Raw genomic sequence first — 16,694 nt, forward strand, 5'->3', positions numbered from 1 at the left:
AGCTAGTACAAGCTTGCTTTTCGTGGTATGGGAACAGTTAAAAGATCTCTGTTTAACTGAACTCTAGTGAATAAAAAATATCCTTCTGTTTATATGCATTGAACAAGTTAATAGCATGTTGTATACAACCTTAAAATGCAGAAGCAGGTTGAAGTTTTCCCCTTGTTCAGCAGGGATGGGTAAAATTCACTTTGCTGCTTCCTTACCCCCAATATTAAATTTTATTTTTAAATGCCACCCCCACCCCCCATCACATATGCTTTTCTTTTGGAACTCTGGATCACCGAACTGGTAGATTCTTAAAGAAATTACAATTATTTCATATGTAAAAGTGCAAATTTTTACTTGGGCTTGGAAATTATTAAATGTTAGAATACTATAATATGTTAAATAACTCATTCAGTCTGTACAACAGAGCAAATGGTGATGTCTGGATGTTTGAAAACACAAAATTTTGGGGTTTTAGCACCTTGAGGTTTCTTTGAAGTAGCTTTGTTTGGAGTACTTCCACTGAAGTTTCAAAAAACCCGAGTTGAAAGTGACCCTTCATGCTTTCTTCCTTTTTTAATTATGATAAAGAATTGCATGGGAGGGCAGATGACAGTCTGCTGACTTTTAAAGTTTCTTGGCCTGTAGATTTCACAGGCACTCAAATACTTAGTGGCAGAAGAGTCTTACTTGCATCTTAAGCTGCCTTTGGAAAATTTGGCCCCTAATTATGGGAAGCAGTCTGTCAGTTGTGTGATCACAACTAATACTTTTAAGAAGCTGTAAGCTCTAGTATTTTATGGCCATCAAGCTAAACTTTAGCTTTAAGAGTATCTTCTCAAATCCTGATATTTTTGTTAATGTTAACTCTGTGGGGTTTTTCTTTTTCCTCTAAAGGCAGGTTGACACAGGTGAAAAATTTAGTGAATGGCTAACAATTTCAAATGTGTACTAAACTGTAGCTAATTGTATAGTTTAATCTTCAGTGTTTTTTTGGATGTTCGTATAGGATATGTATGTGATCCCTAACTAGTGGGACTTGATTTTAGTTAAAAATAATTAATTCTGCTATTTAATTCAAACTAGCAAACTTGGTAGCATCAAGGTGTCTGCCGAGGGAAAGCCATCTATGATTTGAGATCAATCACTTGTGTGTTTATAGCTGCAAACATTTTCACCTTGAAAAGACTGTATTAGCCTTCTGAAATGCCTTGTTACATTAGTATTTACTTTGTTACCAAGATTTGTGTGAGCTGGAATGGTCTCTTGCTAGCGTTCTCAAAGCAATTAAGCTGTTCGAAAGATTTGGGGGTTTGATGTTCTGTTGTTTGGAAGTAAAGGGGGGTGGACAAAAACTTTTGGACTGAGAAGACAGAAGTTGTGTTGTGAAAATCAGCTGTGTTTTAGTTGTAGCTGGTGTAAAAAGAACAGAACTAGGTTCTCTCAATGATAGAGATCTTGCAAAAACTTACAAGATTAAACCAATTTGTATTTCTTTTTTACCCAGTATACTAAGGAGTTTTAGAAGAAAAAAATTTTCAATCTATAATGATCTGCAAATTAAAGAAAATGAAGAGCTGTCAGCATGTAATTGCAATTTTAAATCATGATGCTGAAGATGTATGTTTTCCTGCCATTTGGCCATGATAAAATGGCACCATTGTGTAGCCAAGTAATGTGGGTGCTCTGCTGCCTCATAGCAAACTGCCTGTATAGGTTGTTCTGATCTTAGGAATGGGAGCAAGATGGGTTGTTTTAATTTAGCAACTTCACGATTTCAACAGTATTGTAGTGATATAGAAAGAGCTCGTTTAAAAGTCTCTAACGTCAAAATTGTGTCACTGTAGCTTTACAGAACAGGATAAAGATTACATAACACTGCAAGTAAAACAGCCATATTGTTAAGGGTGAGAAAACTTAGATAGGATATACTTAGATGACAGATCTCTACCCAGGAAAAGCTGTCTTAATGCATGTGTTCCTGGTATCTTCTGTCACTTTTTGCTGCCTTTTTTCCCCCCAGTAATTAAAATCGTTAGTAAAATATAAGTAGAGCCTCTTGTAGAGGATGCAAAGGAATGTCTGATCAGCATGATCCTGTGTGTATTCTTCTAATACGCCGTGGTTTTCCGAAATGACATGATAGGTTTTGAAATTGTTCCAGCGGCAGGAGCGCGGGGCTTTATTCTCTTTGTATTTTGTATGTTTATTAGTAGGCGAAATGCTTTTGCTGCATTCTGTTACAGAAGCGTTAGTGTTGACAAAGGTCCCAGCCTGTCCTGGTGTTCATACAAAGACTCTCTAGAAGTGGTGATCCCATGAATTGCAATTGTCTCTGAGTCGTCTGTGAACATATTCAGCCTTTGTCCTCGGGCCTGGGTGCATGCTCGGTGTGATGTCGTCTCATCGTGTCACGTCTTACTGAGTGGTTGCGTTAACGCACGCCGTACAGCTTGGAAAGCTAGCTTGTGAAAGCTGCTTGAATCCAAGCACTGTAGCCTTTGCCTCTTGTGATGAATTTTTGGTTTTACTTGTAGAGAGCAGGGAAATGTCACGTTGCAGCAGTTGCATAAAAGATTTCAAACACTTACTGTGGGTGGTGCTTGCGCAGCCAGGCTAGGTTACACCACACAGCTGACGTACCGTGATTTTGTAAAAGGCCCAAAATAACATGTGGTGGTTTTGGGTTTTAGCCACTGAGGACTAATAGTAGAATAACTGCTATTTTAGGGTTCCTCTCATGAAATTTTGTTTTTGCATGTGGGAAGCTTGTGTTCCTTACATGACAACTCAAATCCATCTCTTCTCTCTATAGGGTGCAGGTATGGAGGAAAAACCCAACTTAATTCTCTCGACAGAATTAGCTGCTGTGAAGTTCAGTTGACCTTACAAACCACAAGCGTAGTTTTTCATTGCATGCTATGGTGGTACAAACTCATGAGCTTGTTTATATCTCAAGATGTATCTCAGAATGTTCGAAGTTTTGTGTGTGAATTCTATATTTCAAAATATAGTGACTCATATTCGCATGAAACTCAACTGTTCCAAAAATATGGATTACTTACAGATCTGGAGAATCTTAGTGCTATTTATGTTTTTAAGTTAAATGAACGTATTTATTGCTAAGTCTGAAGAATTAGTGTTGCAACAAACTGGAAGTTTGATTGAACCTCTATGTTAATATTAAGCATCTGTTGTGAAAAAGTTGGAATACGCAATTGAATATCCGTGTTCCAGAAGTCTAAAATTTGAAGCCTTTTCTGATGTGGATGAATGAATGTGCTCACACAGTGTTTAAGAAAAGCCTTTCTGATAAATGTGTTGTTCCCATTCATGTTTCAAAAGCTAAAGTAGACTAAAAATTTGAATATTTAATAATTTTTAGGGTATAGTAATTCATATGTCTCTACACAAATATGCAGACAGTTTCAAATCCTAGAAGGACTGTTGTTCAGTACAGAAGGTATCAGCACGTGCAGGTAGCCACTGTAATGTATTTCAACACACGGTGGGACTGCTTGATCGTCAGATCTGCACTATCTGTCGTGTCCCTGTCTGACAAAGGATTTGCTGCAAGTTCTTCAGAGGACATTTTTGTATAGGCGCACCAGACTGGGATAGATACTGACTGCGACCAGCAAATGTCCTACTGTGGGTTTGTTTATTAAATCCTTCTGGTGGAGAAAGGAGAAACAGTTGTCAGAAAAGAATAATGTAGGCAGTGAAGAGTTGAGCTTTATTCTGTAAGCACTCTTCAGATTCCAGATATGGTTTAGAAGAGTGGCCTGTCGGTTGTTAATCTTCTATAAATCATTGCAATTAATAGACTGGCTTAGAACTGGGTTAACGTAACTAAAAACACTTGGGGGTTTTTTGTTTGTTTTTTTTTTAAAGGCGAAAAATACCTGTTGGGAGAATGCACACACACACAGTACAAATGTTGACTGTATCTGGAGAATATTTTTATTCTAATGAGTCTGGGGATTTTAATAAGCAGGGGCTCAATGAATCTTGGAAGGGGTCGTGCTTATTCTTTGTGTTTTCTGATGGAAATGTTGGTGTGATCTGAAGTTGCAGCAGTAGTGTTTGGCACATTGCTTTTCTCTTCATGAGCTGGCCAGAGAAGTTCAGGCCTCAAAAGCAGCTGGTTCAAACAAGTCTTCAGGCAGTCAGGCCATAGTCGGCAGGGTCTCCCTTCCGATGTCCCCACTGTGCATAAAGGTCCAGCGTGCAGCGTGGAAGCCTTGGGCTGAGGGTATTGCTGTGTTGCAGAGGACTTCACAGGTAGGCTGCATGTTATTAAAAATGAATGAGACATTACAGGGTTTGTACTGATAACATCTTTAATGAGCTCTAGCTCCTAAAAATAATAGTTTGGGAACCCAGTGGCAACTGGGAATTCGATGTTTCTCCAGCAGTCATAGTGGTTAGTCTTTCAGGAGTATCTTAAGTGAAACTGAGGAGAAAACACACTTTTCCAAGGTACTGCGTTTGGTGAAGGAAGAAGGTAATTAAACCAGCTGTAACTTACCCGTCCATTTGCCCGCCTTAGCCTTAAGACCTTGGCAAGCTGAGCACTGGGCTTTGCGGACAGGCCTTCGGGATGTCGGACCTCAGTTAAGCGAGAGCAGGTGTTTTGAGGCCTCTGCTGCATGTGCTATGCTTCGGAGTGAACCTGAAAGGTGTAAACAGTTCGTCTTTTCATAAAGATACCAGGAATATCATGTGTTCTAAGGTATTTTTAGCTCTGACTTAAAAAAATAAATAGAAACTTGGTGGGGGTGGGGTAATTGAGCTTGTTTCAGTTTGTGCAAAGGCTTCAGTTTACAGGTGGGAATTCTGAGACTTCTGGAGCTAGCACTTCCCTGGAGCATGCTGCCAGGTGGGAACTCCACGAATGGTCTGTTTTGCCAAAGCTGATGTCCTTGATCTAATCTCATGGTTTCTTTTATGAAGTTCAGCTCTTCAGCTAGAAGGTCAGATAGGAAGTAAGTGTTGTTAAAAGCCAATTCTAACATGCTTCTATTTCTCTCCAGTTCTCAAATGGATAGTGTTCTGTATTCTAATAAACCCAGTATCTTTGAAGTGACAGAAGCTAGTTTAAGTTAGGAAGGTCTGGGTTTTTCTTTTGGAACTTGCTCTTTGAGAGCTTGCCAAGGCTAAGTTTGCTTGGGAATCACTAAAGACCAGATGCTAACACTGACAGACAGGTATGATGCCTGCCTTCTGTGAAACTTTTTACTGCTGTCTTGAAAACCATAAAGCAAAAAATATGCAAGATGCAATCAAGAAAGGGTGTAAGTTTGTAAGCATAGTGCACATTTTGAAGTCACCTGTTAGAGTGGCAGTAGGAACCTTGACTCTTAAGTGTTGAAGGATGAAGCGTGATTTGTTGTCTCTGGAATGAGAAATAGGGAATTTTTCCTTTTAAACTGCAGTGAGGGTGATGAATTAAAATTCAGTCATATTATTTTTTAAGGCCTGGGGATATGAAGGTAATATCTGGTTGATAAAACTGAGGTTCAGCAATTTGTCTTCAGCTACTAGAATTTAATTGAATGGGTGAGAAGTGGAAAATGCCTTAACTAAAGCAAAACAAAAAGATCCAAACGTGCTGCTGATATGAAGGGACGCTTCCTGTAGAGTTGGAAGCTATGTGGTTTCATCCATCCTCACTGTTGCCAAAGCCATGTCGGTAAAAAGATTGGTATTGCCATTTGAAATATCTAATCAAGAGGCAAAGGACTTCTGCTTACTTTTCTGTAAGCAAGGCTCTCTGTAGCACCCTTTTGAAGAGCTGCATGCTGTGGCAGCTTAGTGACAGAAAAAATCACTTACCAAGGATTGTATGAGGTTGTGTGCCACATGTGTTCCGTATGTTGTATGTGCCCTAACAGTGGCTTGTTCTGGAAAACTGAGTACGCTTCTAACCCTGTGAATGCATTTGGTCTCACCACTGTCACCAGGATGTGTTTTGGCACCTGCCTAACAACTGTAGGGCTGTATCGATGGGGGACAGTTACTCTGTAAGCTTTCTTGATAGGGTTGTATGCAATATATTGTCTGAGAAATCTTTCAACAGTGGAAACTCCTCTATGTGCCTTGATGATACAAAGATAAAATTGCAGATTTTTGACATAGTGATCTGCCTGTTAACTTGTCCTCCAAGGCAGGAGATATGAGCGGTGTTGCTGAACTCTGAGGGCTAGTGCTAGAAGAGTTTGAATAATCCTGTTTGAGCAGATCTGAAGATTCCAGGTTTGTTGCTCACAGCTTTTATTTGGAAGAGTATTTTTATAAAAAAATGGTAGAGTTTTATTCTTGGACATGTACTCAGTGTGATTCCATTTTTTGGTAATGAACACCTTCATGCGTTTCTAAATTTCTCCCTCCTGCTCCACCTGCCACCAGGGTTTTAAACTTTTCAGCACTGTTTCTTGTGTATGTCCATCACCTGATCAAGATGAAAATAGGATGAAATACTAGAAGAACCAGTTGGCTGGATTTCTTTCAACTTCTCTTGTGTTGCTTAAAAATACTGTGTTAAAAGCTTCTGTGTTACCTGACTTAGAGTAAGATTAAAGGTCATGTTAATACTGTGTTGTGAAATTTTTTGTGTGAATTAATTTAAAAAGCTTTTTGGGTTTTATTCATTTATTTGTTGGGTCTTTTGTGTTGTTTTGTTTTTTTTAACAGGAGTCTTACCCCTCTTCATCACCAATATGGTTTGTAGAATCAGATGACCCAAACCTGACTTCAGTCTTAGAGCGTTTAGAAGATATTAAGAAGAGCAATACTCTGGTGAGCAAGTGTTTTGGTTGTTTTGGGTGTTTATTTAGCTTTGTCACGTTAACAAGCAATTAAGTAAGTGCAGTTTTGGGGTTATTTGGGGTTTTTTGGAAGCACAAGTTTCTCTTCTAAAAATATACAAACCAAAAGTAATCCAAAAGATCTGGGGCAAGGAGGAGGAGATGACTTAAATGCTTGCTTTCTGAAAGGTTAAGTTTCAGCCCCAATAATGACATGGTTTAAAGTTTTCTGAAAATACTTAAACAGTGAAATGCATGAGAACTTAAAACTATTGAATAAAACAGCTTTTCTAGAGTTTTCTTTGCATAGAGATCAGTTATGGAGGCAAAACCTTTGTGTTCTTGAGAATGTGTGTTCTCCAATACATGGCTATGATACAAAGAATTCCTGCTATCAATAAAGACATAACTTGACCTGTTAGCTTCTGGTTCATCAGAATGTTCCTTAGATAGTGATAAGTTTGAGCAGTGTCGTGACTTCAGATGATTGCTATTTAAAGAAACATCTTTGCACAGATTCTAATGGTAGTTTTGTATTTCGGAAAACTATCAGGCATTATATCTCACTTGAGTAAGTATTTTGATGTAGTGATAGGAGCTCTGTGTGTGTATACATATAACATAAAAATCAACTTCACATGCTATGCATGAAAGTAAGCGTTTCTTGATGTCCTTGGATGTTCCTTGGAAATAAATTTCAGCACAAATATACTTTGTTCCACAAAGAGCAGTATTGCATCCTACTGACAAATTCTGTGATTAAAAGAGTTGCTTTGCCTCTCCAAATTCAGCATTATGGATATCAAATAGCCCTTAAGGATGATCTTTATTAACAAATTATTTCAACATTCTTTGTTTATTTTTGTGTACAGGGGTGCATGCATGCACGTGATGCATATGAAACTAATCAGTCTGCAGAATACTGTTTATTACATGGACGGTGTGGTGGCATTGGTATTTGCCTGGTTTTGGAAAAATTGAGAATATTCTTTCTCGTGAAATCACTTACCTGTGATGTTTACTGGGATAATGTTAATCAAATGTACTTGACCTTAAATAAGGATGTGTAAATTTCTTTTTCTGAAGAATATTTAGGATGCATTTGACTGTTAGCAGAAATAATTAGAAAACTAACAGGCGAGAGTCTTCATGGGTCTTGCCATAATTAAAAACAAAGGGGCATTGCAAAGAAACGCTAGTGGTTTAGTAACCTGTCATCAGATCCAACATAATATACAGGAGACATACCTATCAGGTGTGTATTTTCTTCTTACAACCTAAACTTTGACTAAACTACACTTAGAAGAATGTTATAGAACTCTTAGTCTTTGTGACTTCTGTGTAGAAAGAAGTTCAACAGTATGGTAGCAGAAAATGTGGGCAAATCAATCTTTTTCTGTAATACAATTTTCAGAAGGTTCTCCACCTTGAAGCTGTGTGACTACAGCTTCAGACTAAAGGTTTTAGGCAAGGTATTTCCTATGTTTAACTACCTACAGCTTTGCTTGCAGGAAGGTAGAAAGCTTTATCACAAACATCATAGGACTTGCTGTACTGAATTGTATATGCACATAGGCTGCTTACGTATGTTGTAAGAAAACAGTTTCTGATATCAAGATTGTACTTGCCCGTGTAAAAGCTGATGGGTTGATGTAATAGACACCTGTGGATGGCCCATTGGTTTCTCGGGAATCCACCCCACATCATGTTATGCCAAGGTGAAGACAGATGGGAGTGGTTGAAGAGACAAATACTTAAGACTACAAAAATATGACTACTTTGTTTTGCTCAAAAGGCTTGGCTTTGTGGGGTTTGGGTTTGTTTTTTCTCCCTACAACTTTTCCCCCTGCAACTCCCTCCCCTTCAAGGGTGTTAGAGCAACTCACACACAGACTTCTTGGAGTAGGATAGGAAAGGATAAGGAACTACCTGTGGAAATGCAGAGGCTTCTGACTTATCATGCTATCTCCCAAAAAGTCACTTAGTTCAGTTTAGACCTTTGGAATGTTTCAAACCAGTTTCCATTTAATTTATTGTAGCTAAAAGATGATTTGTGCCATGTTGCTCTAAACTCATAAAGTTATTGGAATGGTCAAATTTTGAATGAGAAAATTGCATTGGACTCTTCCAGGAGCTCAACTGAGCATAGCAAACGTGCTAAAAGCACTGCTAGCACGTGTAGACCGATTTAGTGTTCTTTGGTATTACTCTGTCCTTTGTACTTTCTTTGTAACTTTTGACAGGTATCAGCTGTTTGGGAAACTGAAGAACATGTTCTTCAGGCACCAGAGCTTGACAGGACTATATATATATGGAAGCCTTGTCATTTGACATCATAAAAGGAAAACTGTTTTACCATGTTAACATCATGCACATGTCTCCTGGAAAACCTCCTGTGGGTCTGAAACTGTATTACTTACTTTGGCATCAGCATGGTGCTTTTTGCTATGAAAATTTGTCAAGGCAAAACTATAAATGCTGAAAAGTTGTTGAGAACGTGATCAGCAGAGATAACGTTAGGTTTGGAGGCTTAGCTACTTGGCTGTTCATACTGAACAAGCTTCAGTCAGCAGATTGAAGGGCTACAGAATTCCCTCTGACCTCTAGTGTCTCCTGAATTCCTTTTCAGATCCTGAAAATCTGCATTATGTTAGACTTGGTAGGTAGCTGAAACTGACAGCTGCCTTCTAGTGGTTGTGCCATGCAAAAGATAAATCCTACTTCAATTTCGTTATTCTTTTTAATATAATGGAAGTTATAGTTGCAAGTCTAAAGTCTCAAATCTTACTTAATATATTTAAATATAACTGTACATGATTTGGAGGTTTTCTTTTTAAAGACAATATTGAAATGGACTTAAATTCAGATAGGCAGCTTCAGTTCTCACACTCTGCAAACCTTGAGGGCTTAGACTTGCATGGAAGACATCGAAAGTATAGAATTCCTGGGATAAGTATGCGTACAACTTGGATAAGCTGCTGTCCCCAAGCACTCTGCTTCTGTATTAAGAATTTAGATTTAGTCTCACATGATGGCATTTCAGGAAAGAATGTTGGATTTTGCAAGCTACCAATGTGGCAACAAGTAATTCTGTGTTGGGGGTCAAAGATGATATGCAGGAAGCAGCTTTGCTTTACTTTCTGAAACCGCCCGAAGCTGCTGAATGTGTGTGAGACCAGTTACTGTCACAGACTACCTGATGGCTAAGTAGGGAGTCACGCTCCAAATGACAGTTATATCCTTTTTCAGCGGTTTCCTTCGGTGGTAGGCTAAGACTTATATAAAAATAAAAATAAAATAAATCAATAGGTATAACATGTGAGTATATAGATAGATACATACATGTAGAAGAATAAGTATATGTATACTTATACTATATCTATGTTTCTTGGTAATCAGAAAACAAGCTGCTTCATAGTAGACCCAGCAGTGTATTAATATCATTGAAAGTATCCTAAAATTTTCAATGCTTTCATACTGATCTCCTTGTGCATGAAAAGGCCTCCTAATGTAGGACAGGTTTCAGAAAACTTGTTCTAAACTGTTTTCAGATTTGTAAGATGTTAACACAGGAAAAAAAAAATTGAGAGGTGCTTTTGTGTTCAATAACAGCATTATGGTTTCCATAACTGTCCCAACTTTTCAGAACTCCTGAAGCATTAAAAGTTATAGATGTATATATAATATTTTAATATTTTGCTGTTATTTTCATGTTAATTATAATCAATATCATTAATATATAAATTTGTCATTATATTTTGTCACTGGCAGTTTACATTGTTCCTTTAATACCCTGTGAATTATTCATTCCAGTTGCTGTTTAGTTTCTGCTTTAGGCAGTTTGTATTCCAGGGAAACTATTGATGTACTGGTAGCCTGCTTTTCTCAGTAGCCCTAAAGTGTGTGTAAAGTGTATTTTACATTAGCCAAGCACGTGAAGTTAGCCTGGAAATACATGTAAATTATTAATACATGGCAGAAATCTGCTATCCTTTTTTGATAACAGTCTATTCCTGTACAATTAACACATACCAAATCATGCTAGACCCTGCTTAGAGCAGGGGGTTCGATCAGGTGGCTTCCAGGCATGTCTTTCAGCCTGCATTATCCTATGATTTTTCGTATGTATGAACAGAGCATAAGGGATAATGGTGATGGTCATCCATGGCAGAGGTATCAAGGATATGAAATGAATTCCTGTGGAGGAAAAACAGGAGTAAGGAAGAAGGGTTGTAGAGATGGGATCAGCTTCTCGCTCTGCCACCACCTTTGCAGGTCGTAGAAACAGATGTCGAGTAAAACAACTTAGCTATAACAATGCAGTTTCACCGTTGCATTAACCTAACCCTGAAGTGTAGGCTGCTGCCATGGGAGGGTGTCCCTGCTCTCGGCTGCATGGTCCTGCCTCGCCCTGTACAGCGAAACCGGTGCCGATGTGCTGAAGCACGTCAGGAATTGATCTGTCGTGAAGTTTGTAAGCTGTGACGTGGTTGTGTGATCTCTCTTGCCAGTGCAAATAAGAAGGTGAAAACGTGCTGGTGGAGACGGGGAGACCCCTCTTCAGGCACAGCCGCTGTGTACTCGGGTCCAGGTCGTGCCAGCAGCTGGTTGCTTTGAGAGTGTCTGCATACCTTGCAGCAGTACTGTCTGCAGAGGGAAGTGAGACAGGCTTACAATGTAGGTCCTGGCTGCACAGGTTCCTTCTGAATTTCAATTCAGGCGACAGGACATCCCGTGAAGAGGATGAGGAGTGGAGGAAGCAGGGCAGGAAGTGGTTCTTAACTCTTTTCCCAGCCCTTAGTGCCTCTTTCTGTAAAGACGCATTTAATATTGTGTTCACTTGCTTTTTCAAGCTTTGGACCAGCTAAATGCCGGTGGTGGTATTCTTTCCCCACCATTTAGGCGTTTTTTCTATGCTTCACAACAGATACAAACAAATTAATGACTTGCCTAGCTTTACATAGATACACGAGAAAAATTACAGTTCCTAGAATTTTATAGTTTATGCTCCAGCTCTGCATGAGGCAGTGTTGTTTGTGCAGAGGAAAATTTTCTCAACAAGAAGTGTAGCAGTGCATCTTTAAGCATCTTACACATACCGAGACTAGTAGTTCTGAGACCTGTGATTCTATCTGCCAACTGACTTTTTGATTGATCAGCCCACTTTACGACTGCTCAAAGATTTCCTGATGTTTCAGACACCCAGAAAGTTTCAAACAGGTGTAGAGTCTTAACACTGATGAGAAATGTGATGGTTACAGAAAGCTTCTGGCAGCATAAACTATCACATCTTACGTATATACCCACAAGAAATGTGTTGCTGATATACCAATCCTTTTAGTGTCATCTGCTTTACTTTTGAGCTAAGGATGACTGTCACTAATGATATGGGAACACAAACATTGTGTGATAGAGACGATCATAATTCTTGCAAGGCAGGCTGGTATGTCTGTTCATGGACTCCAATAAATAACGTACCTGTTTAATAGGAATATTATTTGAGTTCTACTGGAGAAGGGAAAAGCACTGAAGCTTTCAGACAGCATAAGGACAACGTTTGCTTGTCACTGCTAGCAGTTTGGGCTTGGAAATGAGTTCTTAACCTTGAAGAGGCTGAATTTTCACTTGCAATAGGGTAAGGTAAGAGCATTTAAACTGGCCAATAGCAGGCTTTAGACATGTAGAATATTTTGGAATGATAAGATTTTTTTTTCTTAGATGCCTTAATTTATTGTATGTTTTAAGAAATCCAGCGTACAGACACCAAATAGTGTTGTAGAGGTATCCTTTCAGGATAATGCAGTCTATGCTGTACCTTGGGTGAGGCCACGTTGCCTCAATCTCCCTCCTTTTTGGAGAGATACTCAAAGTGGAGTGGAGGCTGCTGCTCTGAGTGTAACTACTAATAGTGCCAAGGGTATGTGTACAGAAATGGTTGTCTTGCACGCTGCCTTGCACAAGTGGCAAGGCAAACTCCCTTTAGTATCTGAAAGAAAAGTCCATAAATGGATATATAATTTGTAACAGCTTCACTTAGGGTACTGCTGTGCAAATAACGAAGTGTTGTCCATTTTGCACATGTATTCTGCAGTCCCTTCTTTATTTTTCTGACATAACTATGCGAAGACCTTGGGAAGCTAGGACACGCAGTAGAACAGTCTTTTATGGTCATGGCCTTAACTAGGAATCTGAGGTTGCCTAAGAAAGTTAACAGCTATGGAAATCCACTTAATTAGTATGGTGATCAAGAAGCAAACAATGTTCCTCTGTTTCTGCAGAACTAAATTTGTTTTCTGGATAGCATTACAGTGAGCGAAAGGTGTTCCCTATTTTGCAATTAACAGAACGCACGCAGTCAGTGTAACACTGAAGGCTGGGAACAGAAGTCAGTGATGGTAACAGATTGTGCCTCGGCCTGATACAAGGTAGAGCAAGCAGGCTGCCTGGGTCTCGCTCAAAGGCTGGCTGCTTAAACGCCTTGTACAGTATGTGTGTTGCTTCTGGTGCCTCACTGGTGTGCCCTAGAAAGGGATTTGGAATGTAGAAAATCAGGCTGTTCCTCGGTTTTTTCTGAAGACGTGGTTCTTTAACCTAGGAAACTGGAACAGGCCATCTTGTCTCGTAGAATATGACTGTTTGATTATTCCCTAGTGACTTGTGGCTGAGACAACTCTGCCTGGAATGGATGATGCTGTCAGAGCAGATTGTTCTTTTGCTCACTTTTTCACTTGACATGACGAGATGAACAGGAGCCATCTTTAACTTGCTGTGTCCTTGGTTTCCCTTTGTGGGGGTTTTATTACAATGACTACAGGGAAAAAGAGGGGTCTTAAAACTTTATTCTGGTGCGTGCAGATTTAAATGCTGTGCACTGACTGCAAGTTCAGTACCAACACATGAAGAAAACTCAAAATATATTGTTCTGTGCTTTGATTTAAATAGATGTTTCCATGTTTTCTTTTTTTATAGCTTCTTCAACAGCTGAAGCGATTAATATGTGACCTCTGCAGATTATATAATCTTCCTCAGCATCCAGATGTTGAAATGCTAGATCAGCCATTACCAGCTGGACAGGTAAATTAAAAAGCTGTGGCTCCTTATGGTAATGAAGGATTTGTTTTTTCAACTGCAAGAAACAAGATCATGGGAACAATTAAACCTTGTGTGAGCCAGAACTGAGATGTGGAGCACTGTTGGTTTATGGTGTCCTCAATCTGAATTTTGTTTGCGGATTCCATTTAATAATGGTGTGGTAATATTACACAATTTGCTTTGGAGTTTCTGTCTCATTGAAAGGTGTGTATGTGATACCAGTGCTGTTGGTTTAATTCCCTCCTAAATACTGTTCAAGCCAATTGCTGTGCATTCCTAGTGCTTTCCAAATTTACTTTCTTCTGAAACATAAATGTGATTAAACACTGTTTGCTTTTTCTTGAAGAGTATATGTTTTACAGTGTGCACTTGGATGAACTACTATTGATGTTTTCCTTCCTCTTCAATCCCTTGCGGAGACATGGGATATCAAGGCCATATGCTACTTTGGGTAGGGAGTGTCTGAGGTGCTATGTTTACTTTTTATGCACTTGGCAAATTAAGAGTTGCGAAGGGCTGTGAAATGTTCTGGTTAACCAAAATGTTTTGTATTGTGCTGAAAACAGAACTGGTAATAGACAGTCACTGTTCCTTTTTTTGGTATTTTTAATAAGATTATGATGTCGTCTTTTGCTTATACTTGTTCAGATGACACGAGTTCTGAAAATTCCTGTAGCATAACAGATGGTTTTCCTGTGGTGACAGTACTATACTAATGACAAATAACTTGCTTAATTTTGGTCATGTGCCAAATTGTAAGCCTATAGGATTTTTCTCTCAGCCACCCACATAGCAGTGCAACTGTAAGGCAATAGGCTTGTAATATCAGGAACTGGCTTCGTTGAAGAGTTTTGCTTATGCTCTGAAACTCAGAAACAAATTCGTGAAAGGTTTCTTAGCTAGAAATGCCAGCTGATTTTCAAGTTAAGTAAGAGTGGCTGTAGTAAGTCAAACCAGACATCCATTTAGTCCCCTGTGTTGTTCACAGCACTGGCATTCCTCCTTTGCCAAAGGATGAGTGACAAAGCAGAGGACAAGCATATCAGAATGATCCTGAGTATTTCTGCAGCTCAAACTCCCTGAGCTTGAAGTTGCAGCCTGAAATGGAAAGCCAGGAAAAATGAACTCAATATGTGGTGTTGGTATTTTATCAAATAATCTAATAACAGTGCCTCTATGATGATAGTAATTGTTGCATAGAAGTTCTAGGTAGTGATACAAAAATCCATCAAATTTTAGGGGTCTAAAGCTTGAGCTTTTTCTTGTTAGAGGTCTAGCATGTATATGGATTCTAGTCAGAGCCATGATCTGATTTCATGGTTAAAAGATCATGAGTTACAACCCGCTTGACTAGCTTGTTGCATTTGTCACTGTATCAGAATAGCATGTTTATTATTTGAATCTGAAGTTTCCATGTAGAACTTAATGTGAAATTAATTGTGACATTCTGTTTCTTTGCTTCATGCAAAAATCTCTTTGCTGTCATACTATAGGAAAGCATCTTTGTGTATCTTTCACATTAAACTTCAGTCATGTGCAGACCTTGCTAAATGTAACTTTTGTATATACTGCTTTCTTATTGATAGTAGACTTCCTGTTTTTTAAAGAAAGGATTTATGCAGAAACCTCATTGTTGTATTACAGAATGGAACAACAGAAGAAGTTACGTCAGAGGAGGAGGAAGAAGAAGATATGGGTGAAGTATGTGTATATGTAAGATTGTCCTAATCTAATAGACTTGTGGCATTTTGCTCTGCAGTGGCTGGCTAATTATTAAGCCAGACTGTAAAATGTAATCTCCCTAGAGTTCAACAGAAAAGATGATTAAAAATTTGGATGTTTACCTTGATGTCAGCTTTCACTTCAACCACAAAACTAGTGAAATTTTCTTCTTAAACCTAGATCTCAGCTGTGAGGTACTTGGATTCAGAGAATTGGACATCTGTTTGTGCTTTAGTCAAACAATACATAACATTGTGTGCCAAATCAGTAAGTTTGCATTGTTAACTGCTATTTCAAGTGGCCTATGAACTGGCTGTGATACAGTTGAAAGTGTTTCCCAAGTTGAAGCAGGCTGGCTAAGAGTAAATCAATTTTCTGATTCATTAAACAGGTGAGCTAGCTTTTAACTATAATACACTGAAGGAAATGGAAGGACATCCAAAACAGGTGTGCTAAACGTTAAGGGGCTTATGTCACTGTCTGGCAACATGGTGCTCCTTTTAATGAGCTCTTTACTGTGTGAGAACCACCCCTTTTCATTACTTCTAAAATATATAAGAATAGCTCCAAGGTGCTTGCTTTTCAAACCACTATAAATAGTCTTATTATAGAAGAACTATTCTGACTACTTCAGATTTAGATTTTAAATGAACGAGGTGTGTAGTAAGAATGAGCAACTTGTTCTCTGAATAAAAGGTCTTCCTTTAGAAAACATTTAAATGTTAGCAGTGTTCTGGAATTAATTTGAAACAGCCTCTCTTACACCATATTTAGCCTAATCCAGACCACGTTTCTTGGAGCCAGGGTTTCTGCAAAGGTAGTGTGTACAGTCCCATGTCCTGCCACAAGGCTCTTGTTGCTTGCAGACTTCTAAGAAGCCTTTTGCACTCTGTTCAGGTTACTTTGCACAAAAAAAATTGTCACGTCTATCACTATTTATAAGCTGTCAGGTGGTAGTGTGTGTGGCACTGTTATCTTCAACTTTTAATCTAGTCCAGTTACTAAATTGAAAAGCAGCTTATTGTTCCTAGAGCTATAGTGTTATTTTGAGAAACCTGAGCATTTTAAGGAATACTCTGTCTA

At 38.8% G+C, this 16,694-nt stretch overlaps 1 protein-coding gene and 1 non-coding gene across 2 annotated transcripts in view; both read left to right on the top strand.

Moving 5' to 3' along the window:
* UBE2Q2 (ubiquitin conjugating enzyme E2 Q2) overlaps window positions 1-16,694 on the top strand; it is a 52,698-nt gene that overhangs the window by 10,865 nt on the left and 25,139 nt on the right. Inside the window, exons 2-4 of the mRNA XM_037394116.1 lie at window positions 6,685-6,789; window positions 13,767-13,871; window positions 15,534-15,590. Of these exons, the coding sequence (XP_037250013.1) occupies window positions 6,685-6,789; window positions 13,767-13,871; window positions 15,534-15,590 (267 nt within the window). The remainder of the gene's footprint in view (window positions 1-6,684; window positions 6,790-13,766; window positions 13,872-15,533; window positions 15,591-16,694) is intronic.
* Window positions 7,819-7,885, top strand: LOC119151898. Its single transcript, XR_005105601.1, has one exon. It is a non-coding gene; the product is annotated as a small nucleolar RNA SNORD78 (small nucleolar RNA).

Source organism: Falco rusticolus, chromosome 7, assembly GCF_015220075.1.
Source record: "Falco rusticolus isolate bFalRus1 chromosome 7, bFalRus1.pri, whole genome shotgun sequence".
Classification (NCBI taxonomy): Eukaryota; Metazoa; Chordata; class Aves; order Falconiformes; family Falconidae; genus Falco; species Falco rusticolus.